The sequence below is a fragment of the Ahaetulla prasina genome, chromosome 3, assembly GCF_028640845.1.
Source record: "Ahaetulla prasina isolate Xishuangbanna chromosome 3, ASM2864084v1, whole genome shotgun sequence".
Classification (NCBI taxonomy): Eukaryota; Metazoa; Chordata; class Lepidosauria; order Squamata; family Colubridae; genus Ahaetulla; species Ahaetulla prasina.
In genome coordinates this window covers 83,167,004-83,187,379 of record NC_080541.1, presented here as the reverse complement: position 1 = coordinate 83,187,379, position 20,376 = coordinate 83,167,004, and the positions used below count along the sequence as shown (strand labels likewise).

General features: G+C 36.5%; 2 protein-coding genes across 4 annotated transcripts in view; one reads left to right on the top strand and one right to left on the bottom strand.

The window, feature by feature from the left end:
- The first annotated feature begins 212 nt into the window (after positions 1–212).
- LOC131194969 (testis expressed protein 56-like) lies at positions 213–7,360 on the top strand. Its single transcript, XM_058176598.1, has 3 exons — positions 213–483; positions 2,965–3,142; positions 7,120–7,360. Exons 1-3 carry the CDS (start codon positions 213–215, stop codon positions 7,358–7,360), a joined length of 690 nt encoding a protein of 229 aa, XP_058032581.1.
- ECI2 (enoyl-CoA delta isomerase 2) overlaps positions 5,768–20,376 on the bottom strand; it is a 27,358-nt gene continuing 12,749 nt past the window's right edge. For 2 of the 3 annotated variants that reach the window (XM_058177711.1, XM_058177713.1), the window contains exons 4-10: positions 18,661–18,843; positions 16,482–16,551; positions 15,087–15,189; positions 14,072–14,192; positions 11,391–11,480; positions 10,796–10,939; positions 7,372–7,636 (exon numbers count right to left, since the gene is read on the bottom strand). In XM_058177711.1, the coding sequence (XP_058033694.1) occupies positions 7,481–7,636; positions 10,796–10,939; positions 11,391–11,480; positions 14,072–14,192; positions 15,087–15,189; positions 16,482–16,551; positions 18,661–18,843 (867 nt within the window). In that variant the 3' untranslated portion in view covers positions 7,372–7,480. Of the gene's footprint in view, positions 6,807–7,371; positions 7,637–10,795; positions 10,940–11,390; positions 11,481–14,071; positions 14,193–15,086; positions 15,190–16,481; positions 16,552–18,660; positions 18,844–20,376 lie in introns of those variants that run through there. The other variant, XM_058177712.1, reaches the window with a different exon arrangement.

Genomic DNA, 20,376 nt, shown 5'->3' with positions numbered 1-20,376 from the left:
ATAGTATAGTTTCTGTCTTGTCATTATTGCCTGTGACATCACATTGCTGTTAATGACACTTGGGTTACATAATGGTAGGGGGCAGAGAAAATGGCTTTTCACCACCAATATACAGAGTTCGATAGGTAGAGAAAGTCAGAAGGCCATTGTGTTCTGTATTGATAACAACTCCTTTCCTTAAAAAACTTCAAAAAAAACCAGTACTTTTCAGAATGTTTTTTGGGAAAAGATCATGTCTTCACTTCCCACGACCAGCCACAAATCAGCAAACAGTAAAGAAAGGAAATTTGCTTTCAAGGATCAGGCCTGTGACAAAATCTAGTCTGAACTTACCATCTCTGGTCAAGTCTCAGAAGCTGAAATGCTGTGATAAAATGGATGAGATAAATGAAGTATTCCTAAAACTCTCTATGCTTTACAACAATTTGCCTGATCCACTGAGAGATATATTGCTTCAATGTGCATGTGAAGATCAACAAAAGTGTAAGTTGTTATCACATATATAGCCATCTTAGAGAATATTTCTACATGAAAATATGGTTGCCGATATTTTTACAGATTGCAATTTCTCAATTTTAATGAAACTGACCATCTGTGAACATACTTGCTTCTTGGAATGGGGAATGGGTGAGGTAGAAAATCTAGCAGGTACAAAGTTTATTTTTTTAAATTTTATTTAATGGAATCTAAAACCTGCTCCAAACCTGGAGGACTCTGTGTGATGCAACAGCAGTGAATAAAAACAGAAAACATCACAAAACAGAAAAAACACAAAATCAAAGTTAAACTGAAGATAAGCATGCCACAACCAATCAAATGGATCCAAATTCTCCTTAAAACTGCTTTGTTTCCAAAATATCTGCAAAGTGGTAGCTCAGCCTCAGCTCAAGATTAACTCAGCCTTCCATCCTTCCGAGGTGGGTAAAATGAGGACCCAGATTGTTGGGGGCAATAGGCTGATTCTGTAAACCTCTTAGAAAGGGCTGTAAAGCACTGTGAAGCAGTATGTAAGTCTATCGCTATTTATATATTGGAGGGGTAGGATGGAAATGTAATTCAATGGAATGGAAAATACCATAAGGGAACTATCTCTCCCATATTCCCGTGTGCCTTGAATGTGAAGCAATAGGGAGAGTTTCAAAAGGATTTCTCTGGATGACTGGACTAGACTGGACCAACTAGCTCTGGTGTAAATATTGCCTGATATACCCTCCCAATACTGAACCACTTATGACTAAAGATACAGCAGGATTTTCAGTTGGGTTCAGAAGCCTATTATGTCCCAATGCAACAGTTTTAATAGAGGCACAATTCTACACTGGCATCTCCAGGAATATGTGTACTCCTTATGTGTTGCAGTTTCAGAAGCAATTCAAAATTCTGCTCTAAGAAACTCTGGACCTCGCTTGACTGGTTGTGAGATGCCTATCTTGAGGTAACTTTTGCCTTTAGTTGATGTTGGTTATGATGTGACTTGTAGCTTAGCTTCTGGATCATCTCCAAAGGCAGCACCATGTAAAGTACATTGTAGTAGCCTAATTGGACATTCATAGAGGTGTGAGATAATGGAACATGAAGATTGGTACTATTGCATTAATTTGGGATAAGGCAGATGCAGTTGTTAGTATGGAGTTCATACCTACTGTAATTGGCTTAAAGCAGGGCTCTCCAACCTTGGCAACTTTAAGACTTGTGGACTTCAATTCCCAGAATTCCTCAGCCAGTTTCAACTCTGGGAGTTGAAGTCTACAAGTCTTAAAGTTGCCAAGGTTGGAGATCCTTGACTTAAAACAAAACAATACTATTTCAAAATTGCATTGGAGCTTTTATTTGGCTGACCTGGATTCTGATAGTGACTGCCTTGAGTTTATTTGACTCCTAACTTCTTAATAACTGCAATCTGAAAAGTTGTACCTATATTTAAAAAGCTAATGTGCAGAAGAAAAATAATGTCTGAAGTGGGATAAAGAAAGGATTATATTTCAGTAAAATTAATCTTCTCTTGCAAGGAGAGCTTTTAATAGTGCCCAACTGGAAAATCCAATTCAGTGCTTTGGAAGAAAAGATCATTAAGAGATTTTTTTTTAAAAAAAAGATTTAATAGCAGAATAAGAAAGAAACTTTGAAATTAGACTGAAAAAGGAAATGGGAAAACCAACAGCAAAAAACATTGAGTTATTTATTTTTTATTGAAGAATCCACATTACAACAATCCTTTCCTGGTTTTGAATATGATTTATACATTATAAATTTAAGTTTGTTAATTGCAGGTTAAAATATGGATCTGTTTCCCGTTCATCCTTAGTAGTATAATACTGTTTAGTATAATAAAAAGCTATCATACAATTAAATGTAAGGGCACATTCCTTCCTCCCTTCCTTTCTGCCACCTACTCCGAGCAGTCAATACCATATCAGCCAATTAACATTCAATACAATAAAAATCCTGTTCTTTTAAAGAGTCAAAACACCCGTTTTCAGTTTGAGCCAAAGGCACAATGGCACAATTTTTAAAAAAATAAACTTATTTTCAAAAGACTAGAAATGTAGGTGCTATACTTCTAGAGGGTGATAATTCCATAAATTAGGGGGCTATTGTTGGGAGGACTTGCTCTCTTGCTCACACCTGATGCACCTCCAAAGTAGAGTCGTGCTTTAAATTGAACTTGGAAGCTGACTGTTAAGCAATACAGCAATTTCAGAATAGAAATTATCCTGTGTTGGTGGGGTTGATCTGCCAGCACTTTAGTCAGCTAAACTTCCTGGGTTGTGCCAGCAGTAGCTTTCGGATTGCTTCCAAGGGCAGCTCCATGTAGAACATGTTACCGTATCCAGCCAAATGGTGACCCAGCTGTTCTGGACATGACCAACAAAGGCATAGTTTCAAGGCCAGTAATAAGCAGGGGAAACCCTACCAAACCACCAATACATTTTAAATTGCAGACAATTCTCCCCTTCTCTTCAGGTTATAAGGTTTCCTACTTCGGCAATTTCTCGAATTTGATACCTAAAGAGGCATATTGTTCACCACCACCAAGTCATATGCCTCTAACAAAAAGAAGGGTTTCTAACTACATTGCCAATCAGCCTAGACCTTTAGGAGTCTATAGACAAGATATGCCACTAGCAACTATCATTGCAAGGTGAGATACAGATAATTCTTTTTAATCATTAAATCTCCTACATTCCATTCAGTCTCTATGGTTCTTTTTCTCTAAGTTTCATTTGTCACCGGTTGCTCCCAAATCTCTATTATTTTGCTATGTAGACAATTCCTTTTCTAATACCAAGCAATATTAGAGAAACAGAATTTACTAACCTCTACAAAATATAGAGTGAAAAAAGTACAGAATATTGATGTATAGCTGTGTTGAACTGTGTTTGTGGTATTTCTCTGAGTTTCACTGTTTTCATGCAGCCTTTCGTTATCAGCTAAATAACACTACCAGTTCATAAAATAGTAGTTTGCTGCTTGTTTACATGTAGTGGCTTGCCCTGCCAGCCATGGCTGGAGTCAGGGGTGAAATGCTCCCGGTTCAGAACGGATCGTGCGATCCGGTAGCGATGGGAGCCGATAGTTCGGAGAACCGGTAGCAAAAATCCCTGCCCTCCCCACTGCCCACGCCTCGCTGTTCCTCTTCTGTCCCTGAAGCGCTCGGTGGTGATATAGTTGCAACCGGCCTTAAATGACTGCCGCGGCACTTCAAAGCTGATCAGCGCTGTAGGCAGCTAGTAGACCGGTTCCTCTATTTTTAAAGAAGGTAGACCGGTGCCTGCTAAAAAAAGGCACATGGTAGACCGGTGCCTCTCAGTAAAAGGCAATTGGTAGACTGGGGCCTCTATTTTTAAAGAAGGTAGACCGGTGCCTTCCAAGTTTTGTATACTTTATTATTTTTATTATTTATTATTGACCATGCCCATTCAGTCACCTGACCACCAAGCCACACCCACCAATTAAGCCACACCCACAGAACCAGTAGGGAAAATTTTTAGATTTCACCCCTGGTTGGAGTATAGATTCTTCCTTGAAATTTCCTTGATTAGAGCATTGTTTCTAGTTTTATTGTTTATCTGGGATATTTTTTGTTTAATTGGGTACTGGTTGTTAAGGACAATGGACTTTTTAAAAAATTTTGGTTTTATCTTTTAAATTGTGTTTATGTCATATTTAGCTTTATTTGTCTGTTGATAATTGATTTATCAGAATGCCTAAGTCCCAAGAATTCCTAACATTTTTGGATTTGACTGGATCTAAATGTCAAGTTTCCCAGTTGAAATTGTGGTTGAATTCATTCATTCATTCATTCATCCAATTTCTATAAATGCCCATTAACATTTGTCACTTTGGGCAACTCATAGTTTAAAACAATTCAGTAACACAACTAATAAACAAAACATGGGAAAACAGCAAAAACAGAATAACTCCTTAAAACCACATGAAAAATTAGAAGCAAAATGAAAACCCCAAAAAATACAAAAGCAGGCAATGCAAGTTATGGATAAATTTAGCTAACTTGAGTTTTAAAGCTGTTGCTCTTAGCTGTAATGTCTCAGATGTTGGATTCAGAGGTAGTAGCTCTAAGGCATAGAATTAAACTTCATTTTTTAAAAAAACTATGAAAAAGTGTGGAAAGAACTTAGCAATAAATAAATAAATAAATAAATAAATAAATAAATAAATAAATAAATAAATAAATAAATAAATAAATAAATAAATAAATAAATAAATAAATAGGCACTATTAATTCTAGCATAGGCTGTGTGCTGATTCATAGGGTCAAATATAACTAGCAGAGTATATACTCTGCTTGTATACCTAAGACCGTGTCTGATGTTATTGATGACAAAATGAAAAAGAAATTGGCAGAGAGCCCGTAATGTGAAGGATAGAAACACTGATGTTGGATTCCTTTGAGTCTTGACGAATATTCACAGGCTGATGATGTAATAAAAGTTTTGAACATGATCCAATATCCTGTCAACCTTTTTACTGAATAATTGATTTTCTATGGGAGATCTATGGAAGAGGCAAGCCATGGTAATGAAGGCCATCAGAACCTGACACTGTTTCTGCAGCAGGATCCTCGGAGTAAAGTCTGCTTATTTAATGCTCTGCAATTCAGCTAGCTTCAGCATGGAAAATGACAGGTAGTCCTCGACTTACAGCCATGATTGAGACTGGAACTTTCATTGCTAAGCAATGTGGTCATTAAACAAGTTATGTCCAATTTTATATCCTTTTTGCTATATTCATTAAGTGAATCTGCCTTCCACCTTGACTTTGCTTGTTGGAAGCCTGCTGAGAAGGTTGCAAATGGTGATCTTATGACCCCAGGATGCTGCGACAATTGTGTATGAATCAGTTGTAAGTCATTTTTTAAAGCACCATCATAATTTCAAGTTACTAAATGAATGGTTGTTAAGTCAAGGACTACTTGTAATGATGAGTTGCTTGTCATCATCTTGGATGGAGACTATTGTTTCCCCCCCTCCCAATTCTGATATTTGGCATGATAAGTTTAGCATTAGTTTCTGAGCAAAAGAGCACCACATCTAACAAGGAAACACAACCATCTTCCTACATATGGTACGGATTTTCAGGTGTTTGGTAGGTTGGTAGACAATTGTGGAATGAGAATACAGGGATCCTTATCCATATTTAGTTATGTTAGTATTCCTAGAAACTTGAGTTTTGCAATAATTTAAAAACTGTGTACCAAGCCATATGTTTTGACTCACCCCGAAGATCAAGAGATTGCATTACTATATTAGCTCAATATAGAATTTAATGTCCTCAGAATAGTTTGCTCTCCAACGTTTGCATTCAGAGTACATAAAAACATGTGAATCTATGAATTAACAGTTGTACATATGTAAGAGAACTACAACCACATTAACAGTTTTAAAACCATATGGACCAAATGAGTGATATAGATGTTTCAAATCCTTCCTAAGTTCACAGTTAATATAGTAGTATAGTGACTGATGGTATCTTGAGAAGATATGCCTATATTAACATCAAGGTCTAATCTAAGAAAGATGAACAAGTGGTTAATGGATAAAACTAAAAAAATAATTTCATTTCTTTGCAGGATGAATAGGTTGGGGAATTGGTATGATGACAATAGTAGTAGGAATGTGGAATGGATGAATATTTTGGATAATAACATTACTAAAACAAACAGGTCAAAAACAAAAACAGTCACATACCATTGTTTATTTTAATGGGCCATTTTAATAAAAGACTCTTATTAAATATATAATCATTCCCCTCCCCAAGTAGTTAGTATAACAGATTTGTATGTCAGAACTTTGCAATTATGCTAGCTATTAAAAAAGGAAGTTGTCCAATAGTCTCCATCCTTCCCACAGAACCAATCTGTCTTGGAATCTCAAAGACTCAGCTCTCCAAGTCATTTCCTGCGGCTCATAACAATACTTTGTAGGTTTTGGGGGAAGAAAGGCTGTGCACTCCAGGAAGAAACATGCCTGGTAGTCGTCCCTTTAATGCTTACCTTACTACTAACTTGGTGGGTCTATCAGCAATAATATGGCCTGTTAGGTTGAGCTGCCTCTTGTTCCAAGCAGCACTATCTTCCAGAAACTTGAGTTAAGGCATTAATATGAGTAAGGCAAACAATAACAGGATAAGTGAGATTTTTCACCAGGAAAATACTGCATATAGAAAGAGTCCTTCCTTCCTTCTTTTCTGCATGTGATCTCAGTCTTGATCATGCATCCATACTTGTTCTTAGCCAATCACAACCTTGTTCACACCTTTTCTTCTTACATCATCTTCAGCTTTTACTGTTGAAGAGACCACCGAGGAAAAACCCCTTCAGGATTCTCTGAACATTTTAGGGGAGACATTTTCCTGACTCTGAATGCCATTATGTGTCAGTGATAGTTTTTTAAACACTGTTTAAAAACAATGTCTTTTAAACATTTACTCAAAATGGCATATTTACAGTCGCTAAAAACTGTGCAAAATACATCAGAGAATAATGAAGTGGTAAAGTATTCATCCTTATCATTGGAATTTGAAAACATATATTCGATCATCCTTTTCTAATACAGGTAGTGCCATTATTTTGTTTGTTTTTTCCTTTCTCCACAATAGATGGATACCAAAGACCATGTCATTGCAATATGACCAGCAATCAGCTATTCAAGAACTTGCAAATTTTGGTGACATTGAATCCCTCATCCCTTGTGGAAGACAAACAATAATTGTCACATTCAAAGAAATTCGCTCTGCATGCAAAGCAGTGAGTGCTTTCCCGCCTAATGGCCCCAACAGGCATCTCCAGTGCTATTGGCATCATAAATTCATGTCACAATACAACATTCTAAAAGACTAGACTAGCCAGAATGAAGGGACCATCTGGATATGTATCCAAGGTATTCCATTTAATGACAGTTTTTGTAGTAAGGGAACAGAAACAACTTACAGCAATTTATTTTGCATGATTGGCTAGAGACTAGAGCTTTGATTTCTTCTGCATGAAGCTCATTATGGCATTCATGCATTCCTCAGATAGCCATCTTTCCATGAGACATTCACATTCCTGAGAATTAACTTCGTATAGCTTTTCTTTTTCCATGTTTCGTATTAGCTGCTTGGAGACTGCCAAAGTCTGGAGAGGTAAAAGAAATAAGCAACATCTGGTTAATATGGACCACAGCAAGTCCATCTGCCTGGTATTGTTAACCAAGGCTCAAGGAGAGAATTTATGTAGAGCACAAAATCAGGGCCTTCCCTCTGCTTAATCATTTTCCCTTCAGCTGACTTCTAAACCCAAAACAATCCCAGGGGAATAATTAGATTCTTATCTCCCAAATGTCTATGCTATATTATTTCTTGGGCAAGAATAGGACTAGATCACAAATTTACTCAAAATTATATGCGCTATACAACAACAAAAAACCTGGGTGTTGTTTCATAAATGAAGTGGATTACATAACAGATTTCATTTTGATGTTACTGAAGAACTTATAATGGAAATTGTTTTTCTGTTTATAGACGGTCAACAGCTATCCCTCTACATCACAAGTGAAAAGCAGGAAGAAGGTAATTAGGACAAATAAAATTGGTAGTTCCATATCTTTCTGTCTCTAATACTCATTTCTCTCAGTATATGTTAAAATCATCCACAATACAAAAAAAGAGTATCAATTTGAATTAGTTTACTGCATTTGTTTAATGTCAAAAACTGCCGTAAAAGCCTTTTTTATGAGATCTATATTCTTTAACATAAAGAGTCAGGCAGATATAACTATGATTTGAATTCAACAGATTTTTAATTGCAATTCTCTTCATCTCCACATACATGCAGTCTTTCTCTATAAATATGTATTCAGAAATAAGTTGTAATTGGTTGTAACAGATTTAAAACCAGATAGGGATATGTAGAACTATGGCATGGATATAATCCATGGTTTCGTTGTTTCCAGGGTAAGATAGATAAGCCATGATTACGTCTGAAAAAATGTTGACAGACATAGAGACTTGTTAAATGGATAGTTTCAAGCTGTCACTATTATCTATATTATAGAGTTCCACAACAGAGAGAACACAAGTAGGATTTGAAACAAAATAAATGTGTAATATTTTTATTATATTTCTTTGTTGTCCTTCCACAACCATTTTTCAATATTCTATGGGTACCAAGCTAGTTCAGATTCACTGAGATATTTTGAAATAACCCTTACATTCCTCTCCTTTTTTCTTTTCTTTTTCTAGTTCATTTGTTGTCTTGCAACCACCTTCTGGGCTTCCTTATACTTTCCCTCCTGTGAATTGATGATGGCATTAGGAACGTACAAAATATTGCAGTCTTACAACACTCCAAAGGAAACACATATAGCTCCAAGAACAAACATTTGCTTCAAGTGGTGTCATTTCAAGTACACAATTTGTTCTGAAGTTCTTACAGGTAGTCCTTGACGTACAAGCATAATTAAGTCTGGAATTACAGCCATAGTTTGTTGCAGTTGTAAGTTGAGGCATCTTGTTACTGGATTTGAAGTTACAACTGTTTTTTACAATGGTCATTAAATGGAGGCCACACTTGATAAACAAATCTATCCCCCTCAATGGGCATCTTGTGTCAGAAAGCAGAAGTAATAGCCAGAAACCAGCAAAAAACACTGCAAATTGTGATTGTGGGCCACTGCAAATGGCCATAAAAGTGAGCCAATTGTCAAGTGTCTAAAATGCAATTGTGACCATGGGGGGATTGTTTCCATCACAGCTATGAAAACAGGTCATAGGTAGCTCTGGAGAAGTTCGTTGTAACTCTGAACATTTTTAAGTGTCTGGTTGTAAGTTGAGGACTACTTGTAATTTGCCCTTTTGTGATTGGAGACTTTTACTCTTTCCAGTTCAGCCAGTACTGTAACAGGGACTTGTCTTGTTCTTGCTGCTTTTGGTTTACCTTGAATGGAATGATATGGGATTGGAACACTAAGAGAAAAATAGACCTTCAGCATAAAAAAGTTTGCTTGCAGCTCCATCCAGGTGTGCCTGGTTAAGGTTATAGCTGTTGATATTTTATAAACTATTTGCTCTGGGAAGCTAGGGTTGTGTAGATAGGTAGGTTGCAATTAAGAGTAAGCTTTGTATATATATTTTGAGTTGTGCCTTATTTTGCAAGCAAATACCGCAAAGTACCATCTTTAAAGCGCTCCATGGCATAGGGCCGGGCTATTTACGGGACCGCCTACTGCTACCGAATACCTCTCACCGACCCGTGCGCTCTCACAGAGAGGGACTCCTCAGGGTGCCGTCAGCTAGGCAGTGCCGTCTGGCGACACCCAGGGGAAGGGCCTTCTCTGTGGGGGCTCCCACCCTTTGGAACGAACTCCCCCCAGGACTTCGTCAACTTCCGGACCTCCGAACCTTCCGTCGCGAGCTCAAAACACATTTATTCATCTGCGCAGGACTGGATTAGATTTTAAATTTATATGGGATTTTAATGGGTTTTATTATTTATTATTTATATTGCTTTTTAATAATCTGGCTATGTAGAATAAGTTTTTTAATTGTTATTTTAATCTGTATTTATATGTATTTTTACTTGCCTGTGAACCGCCCTGAGTCCCTAGGGAGATAGGGCGGTATATAAATGTGATAAAATAAATAAATAAATAAATAAATAAGTTCTGTAGCTGCGTACAGTGCTGTGACCAATACTCATAGAAATAGCAGTTAGACTTATATACAGCCTGATATTGAGTTACAGCACTCTCTGTGCATTTACAACATAAACATATTGCCCCCCCCACCCCCGCCAACAATCTGGATTCTCATTTTACTGATCTCGGTAGAATGGAAAGCTGAGTCAATGTTGAGCCCTGTCAGGACTGAACTCCAGGTTGTGGGCAGAATTTGCCTGCAATACTGTATTCTAACCACTGTGCCACCAGGGCGCCTACTGATAAGGCTAAATAGAAGTAGAAACTAATAAAATTTTGGTTGATTACTTTTTAGCTTTGGTATGCAGATGCACTTTGTGCAAGCTCATACTCTCGCTACTCTTCCTTTTAATTTCTAGAATGCATTTAAAAATTAAAAAATGGTTTGGGATTGTTATTAACCTCTTGTCCTCTCTTGGTGAGGTTCTCTTCTGTTAAAGTGTTACCCACTTGGGCTGCGTAGGTATTTATGTTCTTGCCCTATTATTATTTACTACTATTTTAAAATACATTCTGCTGGTTTCTTGCAAATCGTATTTTTAACTTATGCTTTAAATTTTAATTCAATTTATTAGGTAAGCAATTTTGCTAACACTAACCTTTTTAGGAAGATTGGCATAAGCCTTCAGCCTTGCCCACACTTCTTTTTGGAATGTGCTGTCAGGAAAAACCTCAGTCACAAGCCCCTGCGAACAGGCTTCTGCGGCAGTTAGCTTCTTGTTGAAAAGCAGCATTTCAGTGGCCTGATTAAATGAGAAAAGAAACAACGTCTCATTTTGAGTTTCCACCAATTCTAGTGTATTTGTTATATATATAATGGATAGAAGAACACTTCAGTGTATCATTCATAAACTATCTTAAGGTTCAGTCATTGATATCTACCCACGACTTTGATAGGCAGTGTAGGAGTAGGTCATTTGAACAGGACTGATCAAGAAGCAATTTTGACATGTGACAAGGCAGTTCCCTATGATATTATTACAGCAATAGTATATTTTGGCCAGCTAACTGCTCTAAATATTAAAATGTTATTAAAATATAGACCTGACCATACCCCATATGGCACATAAGTGCCCATAATTACATAAATTGGCCCTGTTCTTCATTTCTAACATGTATTCCTTCTTGAACAAAATCTAAAAGCATATTTTTTTCCAAATCAACCATCAAGCAGATAAAATGTTCACGTGCTACCTTAGTTAACCCCATAATTTTGGGAAATGTGTATGAAGAACATCCTTCTGGACTTTGACCCAGGTTGCTAAAAGGAGTATGAAAGGTAGCCTGTGGGGGAAAGAAATATTGTCAACACAGAGACTCTATTTTTCCTTAGAAGAAAGAATATAGCCATGTCATTTTCAAATGATATGATTAAAAACACTTGTCATACTAATAGCTCGAACTATGAACTTCTCTGATCCAGTTACAGTAGAATTGTTATCTACAGCAAGAGTAACTTTAACATGCACTGGATAGTCCTGTATTTACAGGGTTTTTTTTTTGTACAAGTGGCAAGACTCTGATGCTGAGATGTGTAAAATTCAGTGATTCATGGATGGAATATTCTATGTCAAATCTCCTCTGAGCCATGCTATCCCAGATGGAAACTGGCAGTTTTTCAAAGAAAATTCCCTAAATCTGGTTTAAACCAGATTCCCTAAATCTGGTTCATATTTACACTATGAAGTAAATAGGGTATTTACTCCAGTAGGGTATTGGAGTAAATACCCTACTCAGATGTAATTATAGTATGTTCTTTAAACCAGAATTATCCACAATATTGATGTTTTTTTTTATTGAAAAAGTTTCACAACAATTAAATTTTTTCCCCTCCCCCCTCCCTCCAAAACGCCCCTCCACCCCCGACTTCCCGGAGCAAACACAAGGTATAGTTCAATAAACAAACAATCATACATTAAATTTTTAAAATCTAACACAATTATAATCCTTCTCTCTCACATAACCTGACTTCTTCCATTAAAATCAAAAACAACATCCTTCATTCAAAAGCAATCCGAAATTTCTTAATCTGATATCTATTTTGAATATAATCAATTCAGTTCTTCCATTCATTTAAATATTTTTCTTGAGTACTGTCTTTCAAGAAGGCTGAGATTTTAGCCATCTCAGCCAAATTGGAAACTTTCAATATCCATTCTTCTATTGTGGCTAATTCTTTTTTCTTCCAATATTGTCCAATCAACAGTCTTGCTGCTGTTATTAAGTTCAAAATCAACTTAGTCTCAATCACTGTACAGTCCGTTGTTACTCCCAAAAGGAAAAATTGTGGTAGGAACTTTATCTTCTTCTTCAGAACATTTTGCATAATCCACCAAATTCTTATCCAGAAAGACTTAATTTTCTTACAAGTCCACCATACATGAAAATATGTAGCATCATCACAATTACATCTCCAACATTTCGCTTGCATATCTGGATAAATACATGATAATTTCTTAGGATCTAAATGCCATCTATAAAACATCTTATAAAAATTTTCCATTAAATTCTGCGCTTGCGTAAATTTAACATTTCTAACCCAATTTTTTTTCCCATGTTTCCAACATTATTGGTTCTTGAATATTCTGTGCCCATTTTATCATACAATCCTTTATTAAATCTCTTTCAGAATCTATTTCTATCAACACAGTATACAATCTCTTTATATGCCCCTGGATTTGATTTCTAATTTGTTTAACCAAATTTTCTTCATTTTGAATAATACCAATTTTCTGATCTTCTTTCCATCTAGCCTTTAACTGTCCATATTTATGCAGTCTCATAAAACATCAATATTGCAGAATTATCCACAATATTGATGTTTTATGAGACTGCTTAAATGAAAAAGGAATAGTGTGATGGTCATTACGTCTCTGTTCGTATTTGATGGTGATGCTCCCTCGTGTTATATGTCATATGTTTCATAAACATATGAAAACTGGAATTTTCTTTGTATGAGTGTAGCCTTCCATATTAAAGAATCTTATTTCTGAGAGAGCTGATGCTGGAGGCAAAGAAATTGACATATAGGTGGGGTGGGGGGTGGGGAGAATCCCTAAATACTCTGCAAGCTGGCAATGTAAGAGATGAGGTACATAAGACAAGGAGTAAGAAAACCAAAAACAGTGTTGCATGGAGATGGGAGGAGGGAAGGTCTTTCAGGTTCTGCCAGAGATGCTGCCCGGGAGAGAGGCAACTGGATGAGCAGGAAGTTTAGACAATCCACAACTGATCAGCAGGAAGGATCAGAGGACCTCTGCAACAGACGAAGAAGAACTAAAACAGTACTGAAAAGGCACCCTTGGAAAAATAGCAATGCAGTGCAAGACCCAGGAGGTTCAGATGCAGGAGTTAAGAGTTTGAGTAAAAGGGACTCTTATCCCTTTACATTCATTTTTTTGGAGGAACCAGAGTAACCAAGTTACTGAAGGAAAGTGATTCGTATCCCAAGGCAAACATTTACGTAAGCAGTGGGGGAAGGTGGAAGAGGTTATCTTTTATTTTACAAGCTAAGAATTATTAAGGTTTTCTTTAGGACTTTATTTTTGCACTTAAATTTACATTTTTTTGGTATTTTTGGAGTTATAAATGAATGAGCCAGCTTACAGGTGCTTCTAGACATTTTTCTTTTTTAATTCTATGCCTATATGCTTATATCTCTACATTCCAGTATGAGAATTTTCAGTAAAAAATATAATTCAATTTTAGGAAGAAAATTCCAGTTCTCATACGTAGCATCTCACTCTGCCATACCTTGATTCTCACAGTAGGAAAAAAGGAACTTTATATCTTGAAAAAATAAACATTATTCCAACAAAAGTCTATGTCCACGATAATCTAATGGTAGTGACAGGAATCAAAGAGAGAAAACTTACCTGGTCCGTAGCATATACGATGTCAAACAGCCCAAGCAGAGTTACAGAGATCCCAACAGCTGGCCCATTTACCACAGCAATTAATGGCTTTGGAAAATCAATAAAATGTTGAACAAACTTTCTGCAAATAGAAAGGAACAGGAATCGATTTACAAATAAGATAATATTTTGGAGTGTCACAACACGAGAACATTTCTTCTGTTAGGGAAAAAAAACCCCTAACAATTTATTACATATTCCTGCAGCTGAATTTCCCTGAGAATTTACATCTTTCTGGAGTTTTAAATATACAATATATACCTTGAAATCGTTCTGTGAGGCATAAAGTGCCTTTTGTTTTCCTACTATATTATTCCAGTACTGAATTGGTGAAAAATGCATCAGAAGATTTTGTTTAAAACAATTTTTTTTAGTAATGATTTATTTCTCGATTGAGATGCACAAAGAATTTGACAGATCTTTCTGCACTATGCAAAAAAAAGGAACTAAGATGTACATTTTGAATAGTGGAAACTGGCTTCTTTAAAACCTATTATTTAATTAATTGTTTGTAGAGTTATTTAAAAATAATTTGAGATAACATCTTTTCTTCCAAATCTTCCAAATCTTCTTGGGCAGAAATATTTCTTAATTATTATTTATTAAATTTGTTTGCCACCCATCTTGCCACAAGGCAGCTTACAACATCAAAAAACCACACCCACACCCACCTTAATACAATAAAAATAAAAGTATAACTAAAGGATGGTGAGGAAGGGAGCAGGATGTAACTGACAATAGGGAAAAATGGGGGAAAAATACAAGACAGGAATTTATTGAAGCAGAGGCTTCTGGTGAAAACTCAACAAAAGAGGAAATGCTTTCCAGTTTTGATTCCCATGCTACACTCTGTGCAGTAATTTTTCTATATTAACTTTACGTGCTTCTGTTATAGAACTGCATAGGACCTTTTTCTGCTTATCATCCATTGTGCATATTCATTATACATTTTAACAAAAATAAAAACAAGTCATACTTGAGCATCTCTGCACTATTCCTTGCAGACTCTTCCATTCCACCAGGTGAAACCTGGGTAAAGTTGTTCAGGTCATTTCCACTACAGTAATAGTCCCCATTGCCTATATAGAAGCAAATTTTTAAAAAGAATGAAATAAATACAAGTAGTCCTAACTTAATGACTACAATTTGAATCAGCAACAATCAGACCACACCCAACTCATCTAAGTTCCTCTGTGGTCATTAAGCAAATCACTCATGAGTGTTAAACAAAAAGTCATATGACTACAACTTGAGACATACAGATAGTCTCAACCAAGACAGATTTACAACCAAAATTGAATCCAAAATATCCATTGCAATAGCTGCAATAGCTATAAATTCTAGGATTGCTCATAAATCTGCTTTTTCAGTCTCTTTGTAAATTCAAACAGTTGCTGAACAAAGAGGTTACTAACAGAGCATCTGTATTAGTATTAGATTCAAAAAGAGCACTCTAGGCAGAACTAATCAATTTATTTTGAACAGGGTTCAACATTAGTTGAAGATTATTACAGCACATTGATTTTGATGGATTATTAATCTTATTTATTTTTAATCCCATCTTTATTACTTTATAAATAACTCAATGTGACAAATATACATGATGCCATTTCCTTGTCCTATTTGCTCCACAACAACCCCGGTGGAGGTGTGTTGACTGAGACAGGGACTAGCCCAAAGTCACCCAGCTGGCTTTCATGCTTAGTTCTTTCCAGAAATCAGTAGCTAAATGGGAGCAATAATTTTGGCAGCAGTATGAAAACTAGCATTCTGAAGAATCCTAGATGCTGTTACTGCATGTGAATGCAACTACTACATCTAGAAACCATATTCTTCTCCGGGCTAACTCAAACTTGATTGAACAAGATAGCCTTTTTAGTTGCTTTTAGCTCCTCCAAAGACATCCCAGCAATATCCCTGCCATCCAGCCACCCATCCATCATTTCTGCTTTCTCCAGCCTTGTCAAGCAGAGTCAGATTCGTTGTCCAACACCCACTTGCATCACATGCCCAAAATATATGTTTCTGATTCCTAATGCTTGTTTTAATGGTACAGTCAGTTTTTGTATATTCTCAAACCACCTTAGCTCTTCCTGCTGACTTGCTTTCACTCTTCTGATATTTGTTATCACTGAAATACCTCCACTCATGATTTTACCTGTTTCTTATAGCCCCCTTTTTAGTATTCTCCTTGATTTTTCAGCATGCTGCCCATCTGAAATCAGTTTTTAACCAACTATCCAACACCTTCACTTCTTTATTGTCAACTGTAAATTCACTATGCACACAGGTTGACACCATCTTGTGTGTTGCTGTTTTGTTAATATTTAACATTAGCACAGATTTTCACTTTCATAGTAAAAGCTAATACCTGTAAGAACTGTTATAGCAGAATCATCTTTTGTGGCTTCCTCAAGCGCTTTCATAATTTCATTGTACATCTGCACAAGAGAATTACAAATGAAAATAAATTCCCATTCTATAATTCAGAAAGTTAGATAAAAAACATTGGTAGAACCGCTGAATCCTTACATTATTAATATCATCCAAAGAATGGCAACCCTTTTTTAAAGAACTACTACACAGAATGTTTCCAACAAATAAAATTGAGAATAATGAAACATACAGAATATTAATTCCTTTGTGTTTCAGAATATGTAAGTAACTTTTTTCTTATATGACAGAAATGGAAAGGCAAAACATTATGATCTTTGTAATGAACATATGCAGTCTTTAGACTATAACATGATGCAAGCTTCTGGTATTTAGATGACCACAGAAGTGAAGCACTCACAACTTCCCCAAATGTCCCTAAATTTTATTCCCTTAAGACTGATGAATCACGGCATTCTGTAAGTTATCCCATTTGTGGTACCTTGGTTGAAAAAAAAATACCCTATGATGCACGGTTTCACCCAGTTAAAGAGTACAGATACAAAAAGTTTAGTAGTATGTAAATATTATTAGCTGCCTAGAGCCATGATGGTGAACCTATGGTACACATGCCAAAGGTGGCATGAAGCACCCTCTCTGTGGGCACGTGAGCCATTGCCTCAGCTATGTTGCACATGTGCATGCGCTTCCCGCCAGCCAGCTGGTCTTTGGGTCTCTTCTGTGCATGCGCAGGGGTGGGACACATGCAGGGGTGCGTGCACATATGCGGGGTGGGGCACATGTGGGCCCCCCATGTGCATATGCAGGGAGCATGCATGGGGCCACACTCGGATGCCCGGAGCACAAGGTGGGAGCATACAGGGGGCTCTGCATGCATCAGTGGGGGTGGGGCGCATGCATGGGGGCTGTGCATGCATTGCATTTTGGGGTTCGGGCGCATGCATGTGCATTTGCACACACACGAACGTGCTTTGGGCACTCGGTCCGGAAAGGTTAGCCATTACTAGCCTAGAGCTTACAGGAATGAGCAACATAAGCAAAAGAAAAACAAACAAGCCCAATTATTTTGAGCATTTTGAGTTCTAAGAACATTTGAGTGGTTGTGTTAAATGGCTGCTGAGAGAATACTTGACAATAATATAGGTGACTGATTATATCAATCTATGATTTCAATAACCGATCCCCCAGAATACTGCTTGCTACTCCTGTTAGCTTCTTCTACCTGAAAAATATTGCCTAGCGCACATACAAATATTTTTTCTTGTTACTGACAGAAAGATACACTTCCAAACAAAGCACTGGACTGGGTCTGTTCATTGTTTTTTGTTTTCTAAAAAAAAAGCTTCTGGACTTATTTGGATCTTCAGACCTCTTTGCGGTTGGCAGTTTTCCATTTTTAAAATTAAAATAATCGTTTAAATGTAAAAAAAAAAAAAGAGGGATAAGTACAGGGGTGAAATGTTCCTGGTTCGGACCAGATCGCCCGATCTGGTAGCGATGGCGGCGGGTGGTTTGGAGAACTGGTAGCAAAATCTGTCCCACTCCATGCCCAGCTGAGCCGAGTGATCATCAGAGGGTTTGGTTTTTTTTTTTAAAAAAGCATTTTTTCTTCAGCTGAAGAAATAATAATATTTTTTCTACAACCTCTTCGGCTGAAGAGGTTGTAGAAAAAATGTTTTTAAAAGGCTCCTCTGGCGATCCCAGCTGAATTGCCTGATCATCAGAGGCTTTTAAGAGCATTTTTTACAACCTCTTCGGCCAAAGAGGTTGTAGAAAAAATGCTTTTAAAAGTAAAAAAAAAGTTAGCTACACCCACCCAGACTCATTACCCCCCCCACCAAGCCACGCCCACAGAACCGGTAGTAACAAATTTTACATTTTACCTCTGGATAAGCTGTATCGTAATGAATATGTGTAGCATTCCTGGTGAAATTTTGTGGATGCCAGGGTGACTACAAAGCAAATCCATGTGTACCTATGTTTGAAAAATGGCAAGGAGGAAAACAACAAACCCAAAACAGATGAGGAAAAGAGAAGACAGGGAAGAACCCCTAACAGTGCACTGGGACAACTTTTCCTCAGATGTCTGTGTTTTGAAAAAGTGCTTCCTTCTCTTCTTTTATTTGCTCCCAAACTACAAAATCTACAAGCTTTACCTTGATACTGATAGCATTTTTCCTCTTTGGCCGGTTTAACATGATCTTTGTGATGTTGTCTTTAGTAGTAACCTCAAGTGACTCATAGATGGATTTGCTACCAGGGGGAATTTCATTAACTGGAGAAGTTTCTGCAGGAACCAAACTCGATACTAGTTCAATGTAGCTCTGTCTGGCATTGTCCTGTAATGAGAAGTCAGTATTAAAATAGAATATATAGAATATATAAATGATATCAAGATAGAAAATGTAAATCTATAACTTGGCTTTGCTATCAGTTGATTACTCATCACGACTGCTGTTTACACTTATTTATTTTGTGGATGTTTTTATTCTTTTCATGTTCTTTAAGTTGTTTAAACTGTTTTATAATTTTTGAATTGTAAGCCATCAGAGTCACTTGAGTGACACGGTTATAAAAAGTGAAGGATTCAAAATTAGAAATACTGTATTTTATCTTCAACATTTTAAATGACAATAGGACAAATCTACTTGCTATGTTTTTAATTTTTTTATTAATTTGTATCTTTGGAAAATCCTTTATTGGTATACGTTAAATGCTATTATTTCTATGGCTTTCTCAGACGTAGAATACAAATAGTTTGAACTATTTTAAAATGTTTGCAATTTTCTTATTAAAAATACAATTTGCCCTGCAGATCATAATGAAACAACCAAAACAGGCATTTGACATGGTATAGCAAAATTAAACATTTTGACATCACATTAATTCCAGTGGCACATTTCTACATTATTTCTTCTCTATAATATTATAAATTCCTAGTAGTTGTGACGCTACTAAATGGAATTATTTACTCTCAATATGTGCCAGGGGATTGAGCTTTTATTTATTATTTATTACTTTTTTAATTTGACCCTGAGATGAGTACTTTTTTACTATTAGTTCTGCACAGTAGTATATATTCCTGAAGAAAGGGCATATTACTCATAGATGTTGCAGTGGAAAGTGGGGGAGACTATTCTGATGGCATATGAAGACATAAAGTTTCTTGCTACCTCTTTGCAGCATAATTATAACACAGTCTTAGGATACATCAAAGTACCATGTACTAGTACTTGAGACAGCAGAAAAATACGCTGGCAATGCCTGGCATAGAATTTGCTGCCTTGTTTGTCATTATTTATTTACTTGACATTTATCCTGACTGTTTTACTTCATAAGTAATTCAAAGTAGTGAAGATATCTAATATTCCTTCTTCCTCCTATTTTCTCCACAACAACCCTGTGAGGTAAGTTGGGTTGAGAGAGAGTGACTGGCTCAAAGTCATCCAACCAGGTCTCACGCCCAAGGTGGAACTAGAACTCATGGTCTCCTGCTTTCTAGGTCAGCATCTTAACCCTATTTTATCACATCAATGACTTCTCAAGTGTTGCTCTCCTTATATTTTTAATATTGGAAAAGTTAAATTGGTGGATTCCTCTTATTTTGTTGTCTCTGCCATCAAATATCATCTATAGTAGAAAAAACAATCAACAAATGTTCCTGAAGTGGAGAGCACTTGCACCTCATGAGTGCACTACTCTAATGTACTCTATACTGAATTCCCCTTGAAGACCACTTGGAAATTACCAAAAAACTGAACACTGTCTTTTGATGTGCAATACAGAATCCTTCATCAAGAAGCACTCTAAATTAATTTTGTTTCTAATTTAATAAAACGCATTCATTTTAGATCAGTTAGGAATCTCCCGTT